Here is an 11,656-nt window from a genome sequence, read left to right as displayed (position 1 = left end):
TTACTGAAGATGAATAGATTCATTTCTTTTAATCATTTATTTACTTTTTAATCCAAAAATGACGTACAGTTGATCCGGCATGTGTGCGCGGAGTTTGCATGTTCTGCACGTGCTTCGGGGGTTTCCTCCGGGTTCTTCTGTTTCCTCCCCCAGTCCAAAGACATGCGTAGTAGGCTGATTGGTATGTCCAAATTGTACGCCGTGTGTGTGATTGTGCCCTGTGATGCGTTGGCACCCTGTCCACTGTGCCTCCTGCCTTGTGCCCCGAGTTCCCTGGGATAGGATCCAGGCTCAACACGACCCTGTGTAGGATAAGCGGTATGGAAAACGGGGAGATGGATGGACTTAAATTACACTGGGAATTTGAAGATTTAAGGCTCAAGCTGCCACTGTGAAGGACGCAAATGTAGCAGCTTGACAGCAGGGGCATAGCACCAAATTCCTTTTTTTCTTCTTCTTCTTCAAAAAAAGATGTCACACACACACGCACACATAATATACACAATAGATTTTTTTTAAAGTGGGACACTACTTTTGTTGTAAACAACGGGCAGATAAGCAAAATTTAGCGTCAAATTTGCAGTCTCATTTTTATTACACACATCATATCCATCCATTTTCTGTACTGCTTAGGGTCACAGGGGAGCTCAGGGCATGAGGCAGGGGACACCAGGGTTATTATAGTTTTTTGTTTGTTTTTTAAAAAAAAAAAATATTGCTAGTTTTTTATTTTATTTTGTTTTATATTTTGGTTTTCAGTTTCAGTTAGTTTTAATGCTGCATATCTTTATCTTTTGAAAATCAATATTTTTAGCTTGTATTTAGTTTTAGTACTATTTTAGTTTTGAAAATCATGGTAAAAGTCTTGATATTTGTAAATGTGTATTTGGACGAAGGTGGAATAAAATGATTTAATATCTAACAAGCTACAAAAATCACTCAATGTTGAATTTTACTGGATTTCGGTCAGTTATGATTCAGCAACATTGATGGATCAGTCACTTGGTTCAACCTCTGTTCTTAAGTCAGACCACCCAACATTTAAAATACGAAAATGTACATTTTATTCTCTGAAATTCTGTTTAGTCCATTCATATTGTAGTCAGATAGACGTCATAGTTGCAGTTTAGTTTTCTTTTAATTTCACATAAACACATTTTTATTTTTATTTCAGTTAACAAAAATGTTTTTTTTCACTGATAGTTTTAGTTTTCGTTAACGATGATAACCATGGGGGACAATTTGGATGGGGGGGCCACCCCATCACAGGGCACATTCACACACCCATTCACGCACTATGGACATTTTGGAAATGCCAATCAGCCTACAATACATATCTGCAGGGCTTGAACAGACATCAAACAGATAAGTGAATTCATCCAAGAGTTTTAACATGGACAATGTACACATATGCACATGAAACAGAAACTTTAGTAACCTGTGAGCCTTCTTGTGGTACTGTTATTACACAGTGAGCTTCTGGTGAGATTTTTCAAGATATGTTTAGATTTATTGATGTTTTCAAATGTAAGTTGAAGAGCAAAACTCACTTCTTTTCTGTCTTTGTTTTGGAATCCAAACAATATTTTATATTAATTTAATCTTCAAAAAAAAGAAAAGAAAAGAAAAGAAACAAACAATTTCTATTGGTAATACAATGCGTTTACCTAATGTTTTTGTCTTTATTGACCTTTTGCAGAACAAGATATCCTTTCTTTGTTTGAATTATTTGTGCATTTAGGGATGCTGCATTGATTGTAAGCTGAACATCCCATGAACATCCTGTTCCAGATTTATTCCCCCTTTCCTGTTATAATAACCTCCACTCTTCTGGGAAGGCTTTCCACTAGACTTTGGAGCGTGGCTGTGGGGATTTGTGTTCATTCGGTTAGTGAGGTCCGGTACTGATGATGTGTGAGGAGGTCTGGGGTGCAGTCAGTGTTCCAGTTCATCCCAAAAGTGTTCAGTGGGGTTGAGGTCAAGGACTCTGTGCAGGACACTAGAGTTCTTCCACTCCAACCTTGGAAACCATGTCTTCATGGAGCTGGCTTTGTGGACAGATGTATTGTCATGCTGGAACATGTTTAGACCTCTTATTTCCAGTGAAAGGAAACTGTAATCCTACAGCATACAAAGACATTCTATACAATTGTGTGCTTCAATATTTGTGACAGCAGTTTGGGGAAGAACCAAATAGTGTGTGTGTGTACATATATATATGTGTGTGTGTATATATATATATATATATATACTGCCATTGTTCACTATCTCACCGGAAGTTTTGAAAAACTACTATTCTTAAAGTGTGAACAAGGTGATTTTCATTTTTAATTATCAATCTTGTATGCGCACATCTTTTGAAAATAAAATACAAGAATAAAATAATAATAATAATAAAAATTGCCCATATGGAGGCGCTAAAATGGCGCTTTGAGCAGCCAGGTGCTTGGTGTCACACTCTAAACGACCCCCCTGCATTTCTCCCCGCTATAAAGAGTTCCTATTCGCCGTCAACATGTCGGGCAGTAAGAAACCTCGCTCGGTGGCCAACACTTTGGAAACAGCCATAACTACACCGAGCGAGAGAATTCTCCAAGAATGTCACACTCTGTACATCGACACCGAAAACGGTAAATACACAACAGTTTTAACATTTATCAACAAACCTAGTCTAGTGTCAGTGAACGCTGCATGTCTGAATGATTAAACGCTTACGCAGCAGCACTGGAGCCTGAAGCTCAGACAGTCTTCAAGTTCTTATAAGAATAGGGGCTCATCGATAATATTTATAACTTATTCATTGCTTATTGTTATGTTCAACAAGTCAGTCTGCTTGTTTTGAAAGTGAAAATCATTGCAAACAATCTTGCATTTAATTCTGCATTTAATTATCACCACCAGTTTAATATCAGCTTCACTTCAATATTAGATTAGAGTTTAATTATGAATTTTATGAGATTGGATTTTTTAAAAAAAATTTATATGCTATAATTGACTGTAATTTGAGCATCTTATCACTATGAATAAAGTATAAACTGGGGTTTGGGAGGTGAAAGAGGTGATCAGGATAACAGTGCTGTTGAATTGATATTATTATAATTCTCAGTGTAATATGCAGATGTAATAATAAAAACATGTTTTTATTTCATATTTTTTTTGGTTTGCATGATCAGATCTCGAGTCGTCGGTGTTCCCAGCGTCTCAGTTATTTGTGTTATTGTTAAGTAATAACAAAATATCTTCACATCCTTTTGAGGCAGAGATGGAATTTAAAACCGAAAGTTTACTTTAAATATTCTAAAACGACAGAAGTTAAGTACGGTTTATGTGTGAATTTAATGTGACGTAAAGTTTGTGAGGTTATGTGAAGTAGGGGGGAAAAAAAACACTAACTTAACTAACTAACTAACTAACTTTCACACAAAAGTATACAGAGATCTGAATGACTCTAATTAGACACATGTGGCTCACCTGTATTTGTCTTACAGTTGATATTAAACACCGTCTGTGGGTCAGAAGGAGCCTATAGTTTAAACTTTGAAACCAGTATTAGTAGTGGTGGTATTATTGGTAATAGTAGAAATAGTAATAATAATAATGATAATAATAATATCACTACATAACATCACTGTAGTTGAGCATCGCTTACCGCTTCATGCCCTCATTCACATCTGACTGGAAAAGAAAGTGTTCACAAGTTCAACAAACCGCAAGCGATTTGTCAGGTGTGAAACATACGTGAGCTTCAGCCCCTTCAGTGCTTTCTGAATAGTATACAATCTACAATCATGCTCGTGCACTTTACACAAAACTCTCCACTGATGAATAAACATCATACTGTTGTACACGCTGTTGAATTCTCGAATCTGATTGGTCGGAAGGTGTAGAGGAAAGGTACTTTCACACGTACAGTACAGTACAATACAGCGACAAAGCGACCGTATTCGCTTTTAGATAATGTGTGTGTGTGTATATATAATACATATAACGTGTGTGTGTACGTAATACGTGTATATACACGTACACACATATATACACATTTTATGTGTGTGTGTGGGTGTGTATATATGTATGTATAGTGTGCCTAATTTGAGTGACGTTTGTGAAAGTGTGTTGTTTTTAAAGCATTTTGCGTAATGATTCGTCAAAAAAGAACATGTCAGTGTTTGTTTAGCAGTCTGCGAGTTTGGCATTGCTGACTGTAAAGAACCGTTATCAACCACGCAGAAGAGAAAATGGATTTCATCTATTATGTATTCTTTCTGAGAGATTTTTGTTGATAGAAAAAAGTGTCTGTCTGGCAGCCTCTTATTTATGTTTTTGTGTGTGTATGTGTGTGTGTACATCCTTTAGGCCTTGTAAAAATAGCCTCCAGGCTCGGCCTGAGATTACTACCCCCTCGAAAGAAGATAATAGTGATGATTATGGGTAATCACTCTGCTGGGAAAAGCTCCTTTATTAACTGGTAAATCTTATTTGAACTCGATTACTACAAACAGCAACAGCTTAACTGAAGAGTTTTATATTTACCGGCAGAGACGTCTGGTTTCCTCCGGATCATTCAGCATCAATCAGACCACGACATCCAGGTGTGTCCTGATTTTTAATTTGCATCTGTTTTTTTTTTTTGTTCTTTTAAAATAATGATCTCAGGTATGTCGAGGAGCACATTCAGAAAACAGGTGTTGCCATAGAAACGCAAGGGTTCACGTTCATCACCAGTGGAAGGAAACGAGAATCTCTAACCGTAAGTTCTCTTTCTCTTTATGCGGGTTTCGGGATGATTGTGTCGTGGTTGTTGTTAGCGCAGAAGAACATCTCTGCTGAGGGCTTTATTACACAACGTGTTATTACGCATTCATTGTGCATCGTGTGACTTTGACAATTAGGACTATGATGTTAATAGTTAATAGTGAAAAGAATGTATGTCTGGATCCTCAGACTTTAAGAGTTTTGGCTACTGGCTAAGCTATATTTAATGCAACGGTGTGTGCTTCTCGAGTTTTGCACTGAAGCTACGACGATAGTAATAGAAAACTTCTCTTAAAAATCTGCTCCCAAATATGCGTCATATTACGTCGTACATCGTTAAGGTAGGTGATTCCCTTTTTCAGTGAAATTATCATGTGAAACAACTGGAATTGTGAGAGAAATGTTATGTAGCTTGTAGCTAGGTGTGTTCACAAATTGTGGGAATGAAATTCATGAATGTGTTGGGACGAAATCGGGTATTTGAGAGCGTGAGGATGAAATCTGGTATTTGAGAGAGTGAGGATGAAATCTGGTATTTGAGAGAGTGAGGATGAAATCTGGTATTTGAGAGAGCGTGGGGATGAAATTACAGCATTTGAGAAAGCGTTGTAGACGAATTTGGGCATTTGAGAAAGTGCTGTAGACGAAATTGGGCATTTGAGAAAGTGCTGTAGACGAAATTAGGCATTTGAGAAAGCGTTGTAGACGAAATTGGGCATTTGAGAAAGTGCTGTAGACGAAATTGGGCATTTGAGAAAGCGCTGTAGACGAAATTGGGCATTTGAGAAAGTGCTGTAGACGAATTTGGGCATTTGAGAAAGCGTTGTAGACGAAATTAGGCATTTGAGAAAGCGTTGTAGACGAAATTGGGCATTTGAGAAAGTTGTAGACGAAATTGGGCATTTGAGAAAGCGCTGTAGACGAATTTGGGCATTTGAGAAAGCGTTGTAGACGAAATTGGGCATTTGAGAAAGTGCTGTAGACGAAATTGAGCATTTGAGAAAGTGCTGTTGGTGAAATTGAGTATTTGAGAAAGCGCTATAGACGAATTTGAGCATTTTAGAAAGCGTTGTAGACAAATTTGACCATTTTAGAAAGCGCTGTTGATGAAATTGGGCAATTGAGAAAGCGCTGTAGACGAATTTGAGCGTTTTAGAAAGCCTTGTAGCATTTGAAAACACGCTGCAGACAAAAATGAGCATTCGAGAACACATTGCAGAAGAAACTAAGCATTCGAGAACACGTAGCAGATAAAAATGGGCATTTGAGTAATCAACACAGATCAAACTAAGCAAATCTAAGAAGCTCCGCAGACGAAATCGGGCATTCGAGAAAACGCCACAGACAAAAATGAGCATTTGCGAAAGCGTGGGGATGAAATCAGACATTTCAGCGCTGCAGACAAAACTGGATTATATCTGATAATTTGATCATTCTATGTAAATAAAATCAGTGGACAACATGCGTGTGTATGAGTGAGGTGAGTGTATTATAGCTGTGTAGGTGGAGCGTTCTGGGGTGTCAAGGGTTGTCGTAAAGCCACAGAGTGTCATTTTACAGCGCACGTCTCTCTCCCGCACACACGAACACACATATACATATACACACATGCACAAATCTCTCTCTCGCTCATCCACTATGAATGATAGATGAATAATGGAGTTATACCAGAGGAGGGGTGTAAAGAGAGATTATCAGCTATATGCGAGAAGAGATTAAACTGAGTGCTGGAGGAAGAGAGAGGAGCTGTGACGTTGAGAGAGAGAGAGAGAGAGAGAGAGAGAGAGAGAGAGAGAGAGAGAGAAGGGAGGCTCCCTCTAGCTGGCCCTGGCTTCTCTGTCCACACACTCAGCGTTCTGCTCTACTCATCAACACTTTCCCTCCTCTGTATCGCCGGTCTGTTTCCTCACACTTACAGTCTTATCTCTCTCTCTCTCTCTCTCTCTCTCTCTCTCTCTCTCTCTCACAGGGCAATGCCACACTGCATCTTTACCCACATTTCCGACCGCTCCTGGAGTTTAAAGGTAGGAATTAGACACCGTTGTAAAATCAGCATTGCTCTAACTTAGTAGTATCTTCTAAGATTATCTTGTAGAATCTTTTAAAACCGCGGGATTTCCCGGCAAATGTCTTTAATAAAGTTGGTCAGCATGGTTATATACGATGTTTGCGAAGCCTCTTTGTAGGTTTTATGGACGTGTGTTGGCTTTTGGTTGCTTCTTGTTCGTTGAGTCGTGGTTGAAGAGTGTGAAGTTGCTTCTCATGTCTATATGTCCGAGAGGGCTCGGTGTTCACGCCACGTTTCTTTTCATAACGTTCAGCTCTGCGTGTCCGTTCGAGAACGTTACGCCCGAAAGTGTGCGTGTGTGAGTTCAAACCTATCAAAGCTATGACTAATGCCTGATGATCATGAGTCATAGCCTTATTCTAATTCCGTCTTATTCATCCTTATTCATATTCATCAGTAATCAAGCCTTTCCAAGCGATAGGTATACAGTGACAAAGATGCGTCTTGCATAACAGCTGCTTTGATTATAATCTCTAAGTAACGATTAGAATCGCTAAATCGAAGTTCTTTTCCCACCCGATTTGAACGCTTCACCCTCGTTATCTTGATCGCACCCCGGTTTCTGGGCGTATCATATGGGAGCGCGTAATAAGCCCACAGCGTCAGAGTGTTCAGTAGGCAGAGGAGGTTCATCCAGAGCAGATCGAGCGAGAGTGAGTCACTCCGACTGACACGACTGGCTCGGCAGCACAGACGCTGACAGAGTGAAATACGGAGCTATACGGAGCAATCAGCGCCGCGTAATTTTGGTAATAAAACCGTGACACGTCACGTTATTAGCCTTCGCCTTGTAACGCTATATAGGTTTGTCTGTTTTTCCCTCTCTGTCGCACTTTCACATGCATTTTCATTCACGACTTAAAGGGGCGGTTTATATTTTTTACAGCCCTCTGCTGCCTGTGAGGCGAACTGCATTAAAAAATTAATAACAAGCCTTGTCCTTATTCTAATCGACCCCACCCTCTTTTTTTTCTTCTTTTTTTTTTTCTTTAAAAACTACACATTCCTTGTGAGAGGCGGAGTTAAGTTATGTTCAGAATGTGGGCGTGGCTTATTTCAGGGCTGTAAATTTGAAATAGTATCCTGAAAAAATAACACCACTAGCCAGAGCGATCACCATATTGCCGATATTGCGAAACGCAGGGTTTGTTGTTTTTTTCCCAGGTATCTTTGAAATTCGGTAATTATTACAGGTCTGGAAATTAATATCTAATATTGATTCAAGATATAATCATTATAAATAAATTATATAATAATTAATTCAAGAGTGAATGAGGGCAAAGGATAGAACGGGTTATAAGCATCACGTCAAAAGACTAGTGGTTGTTTTAAGGTTTTCGGAATGACTAACAGAAAAGAAATGTTTTAAAAGCTGCCCATTTTTATCCTTCTTGCATCATCTTTTTTTGCCCGAATGGGCGTGGCCTGGTCCGGTTGCTAGACATCTGATTGGTGCAGAGTGTGATTTATGACATCGCTCAGTCTTCAGCGCACTGCTGCTTTGCTGTGTTAGGATGACACAGCATTTCTCCGACCTTTGACCTTTCCCCAGGCACATTAAATCCTGTGCAGCGCTAGAGCCCCAACCCCCCACCCCCTCCCCCACCCACCTTCCTGGAGATGCCAGCGAATTAGCTTCCCACCTTTCAGTGAGCTTAAAGAGCAGAGTTCGGAGAACGCCACGTGCAGCCGAGCAGCCTCTTGATTCTAAATCCATTTTCCAGGGCTATTTTAAGTCCTGCTTGCTCAGGGAGTTTGCCGTGCCATTTGCACCCTGCCCTGGGGAAATGCTAGTGGACTGCAGGCCTGAATGCTGAGGGAACATAGTGCTCGACGTGTACGGTTCCTGACCGAGAGTGTGCGAGAGTTGCTTTGTAAGCGTTGCGTATGTTAATGTGCGTGTTGTGATGTCGTGTGAGTGTGTATGAATGGAAGGAGAGCTGCAACCTCAGGGAATGTTGATTAGAGCAGGAACAGGACTGGGATTGATATGAGAGCATGACCACCTGCTCCTGCCGTACTGAAAGAACCTCAGTGTTCCGCTGAAACTCAAAGAGGGATCTGAATCATTCTTAAAGTGGCAGTTTGTCATTTTTAGAGCCCTGCGCAAACGGCGCTAAAAAAACAAAACAACAACATTGACGAGCTTTTCCCTTCCATCCGTCTCCCTGTGTTAAAACAGAATTGCCTTTTAAGGAAAAACAGATGCGTGTTGGTTTGGGGCGGAGCTTATTTCTGGGCCAGAAAACATAACCAGAAGCCTGAATTGAAGAAACTAGCCAGATCTATTCTATGGCAATGTTGTGATCACATTTTGTTTCTAATGTATCCTTGAAATGATTATTACAGGTCTAGGAACACTTAAAAACGTCACAGACCGCACCTTTAAAAGATCAAATCCGTAGGTCTTTGTACTAGAGTTTGAAAGTATGACACTGATGGAGGTCTATTAGCCGAAGAAGAGTTGCTCATGGGTCTGAGTGACAGGCGTTAGCTGGCCTGGCGTTGCTTCACAGTCGTTCTTCACTGGCTAGCTTTATGTGGCTCGGCATTAAAGCTGCCAGTTGAAGAGCTGTTGTGGGTAACCATGACAACAGACCTCCTGCTGTAACACAGAAGGGGGTGTGGCCACATCCTGAGGAGACATATCACTCTGGGAAGAGAGTTGTGTAACAAGTTATCAATGCAGGTGTTTGATGTGATGCTGTTTGATATGAAAAGACATCTGTTTTTTTTAAATTATCATTTATGTTCCTCTACAATTTCATGTTAATTAATGAATTAAACATGGTCATCTACAGTGTTGGTGAGCTAAGCCAAACTTATTATCTAACCTCTAATAGATAGACATTACTTTTTTGTCCTTAACAAGCAGCCTGATATATTTCGATTTATGATATACACTCACTGTCCACTTTATTAGGAACACCTGTACACCTGCACGTTCGTGTAATTATCCAATCAGCAAATCATGTGGCACTAGCACAATGAATAAAACCTACAGCGGGGCACCAGGCAGTCTTGATCTGTCCAGTTTCGACGAGTCTGTGCCCATTGTCGCCTCAGATTCCTGTTCTTGGCTGACAGGAGTGTTACCCGGTGTGGTCTGCCTCAAGGTTCAAGATGTTGTGCGTTCTGAGATGCCTTTCTGCTGTGTGTGTGTGAAAATCCCAGAGATCGGCAGCGTCTGGAAAAAGAAACCAACCATGCCAAGTCACTTAGTCATTAACTGAAGACCTGTATCTGCATGATTTTATGCATTTCGCTCCTGCCACTTGATTGGCTGATCGGATAACTGCACGAATGACCACGCGTACAGGTGTTCCTATTAAAGTGGCTGATGAGTGTATATACGTATACACACGCGCGTATATACACACACATTTCTGGTAAGCCGTTTGTGTGTTCTAGGACTCATGGATTACCTGTCTGCTGAAATCTCCACCTCAAAGCAAAAGAAGTTCAGCCTGGTGACGTTTGTAGACACGCCCGGGCTGGTGGACGGAGACATGGTGTATCCCTTCGACGTCAACGCCGCCATCACGTCTTTTGGTGAGGACGATTAGATTAGTGTATAATAAATAATAATAATAAATACATTAGAAATGTGGGGGTTTTTTTTCTTCTCATCGTTCAAGTATAAGGTGTAGTCATTTTACTCGGAGTAACAAGAACGTCACTGATATAAAGGGTAAAGAATAAAATGCAGTGGAAATGGATTAAAAACAACAAGACAAACTAGAACTCACTGCGATGTTCGTAGAACGTGTGTGTGTGTGTGTGTGTGTGTTGATCAGGCGAGCAGGCGGATCTGATCTTCGTGTTTTTCGACCCGATGGGCCAGGCGCTGTGTAAGCGAACGCTCAACATCGTGGAGAAGCTGAGTGAGAAATCCGGAGACAAATTACGCTTCTACCTCAGTAAAGCTGACGAGGCAGGACGTGAGACAGACAGACAGGTGGGTGTGGCTTTGTGTCTTGCTGCAGGAAGTCGAGCGTCAGCGTTCCTTTTGTGGAGCGACTGTTCCTCAGTCAGTCTCATGCAGAATAAATAAATAAATAAATAATCCTGAACCGTTCTCGTGTAGCGGCATATTTATTGTTCACCATTTCCCCCCCTGTTCACAGAGAGTAATGATGCAGATAGTTCAAGAGCTGTGCCGCAGACCAGGACTCAACAAATGCGGCTTTGAAATGCCGACCATATACATCCCCAATCCGCAGAGAGTAAGACGCAAACACACACACACACACACCTACACTGAATACTAGAGGTAGAACATAATGAAAAACCCACTACATGATGAAAAATACACCTTTCAATCATGCTTTTGATAAAGAACAAGGAGGAACAAGACTATTAAACTCCATTCGATTATATTTGTAGAATGCTTTTAACAATAAGTTTCTCCACATAGCAACACAATACAAAAAAACAAACAAACAAACAAGCAATGGAAACCTTTACATAATTTCTAATGGTGTCCAGTACAAATACCATTAAAAACCATCAGCTAACCATTACAACCGTTACCGTTATCGGTCCTTAACGGTATCCACTAGACATAAGATGCCACAGATAGAAAGCGAGACGTTACCAGTAGAGACGCACAGAGACTCCGTTAAAACCAATACGATTCCTGTTATAACCATTAAAACCATTACAAAATTCTATGAGGGTTTCTGTTGTTTGTTTGTTTTTTTTTTCAGCAGGGCAGCTTTAGAGAAATCTGGATGTAGATGTAGATCCCTAGACGAGGGAGGGTTGTTCTCATTATTTATTTATTTATTTATTTTTTTGCTAGACCACAGTTCAACAATCGAACATTTGACGATT

The 11,656-nt window shown here is 40.3% G+C and overlaps 1 protein-coding gene across 3 annotated transcripts in view; it reads left to right on the top strand.

The window, feature by feature from the left end:
• Positions 1–2,309: 2,309 nt before the first annotated feature.
• Positions 2,310–11,656, top strand: part of si:dkey-98f17.5 (uncharacterized protein LOC569123 homolog) — a 21,502-nt gene continuing 12,155 nt past the window's right edge. For 2 of the 3 annotated variants that reach the window (XM_053653901.1, XM_053653903.1), the window contains exons 1-7: positions 2,310–2,630; positions 4,354–4,465; positions 4,654–4,747; positions 6,722–6,776; positions 10,232–10,372; positions 10,618–10,778; positions 10,948–11,046. In XM_053653901.1, the coding sequence (XP_053509876.1) occupies positions 2,516–2,630; positions 4,354–4,465; positions 4,654–4,747; positions 6,722–6,776; positions 10,232–10,372; positions 10,618–10,778; positions 10,948–11,046 (777 nt within the window). In that variant the 5' untranslated portion in view covers positions 2,310–2,515. The remainder of the gene's footprint in view (positions 2,631–4,353; positions 4,466–4,653; positions 4,748–6,721; positions 6,777–10,231; positions 10,373–10,617; positions 10,779–10,947; positions 11,047–11,656) is intronic. The other variant, XM_053653902.1, reaches the window with a different exon arrangement.

The sequence above is a fragment of the Ictalurus furcatus genome, chromosome 22, assembly GCF_023375685.1.
Source record: "Ictalurus furcatus strain D&B chromosome 22, Billie_1.0, whole genome shotgun sequence".
NCBI classification, from domain to species: domain Eukaryota; kingdom Metazoa; phylum Chordata; class Actinopteri; order Siluriformes; family Ictaluridae; genus Ictalurus; species Ictalurus furcatus.
The sequence above is the reverse complement of the archived record's forward strand: the minus strand, read 5'-3'. Positions and strand labels throughout refer to the sequence as shown.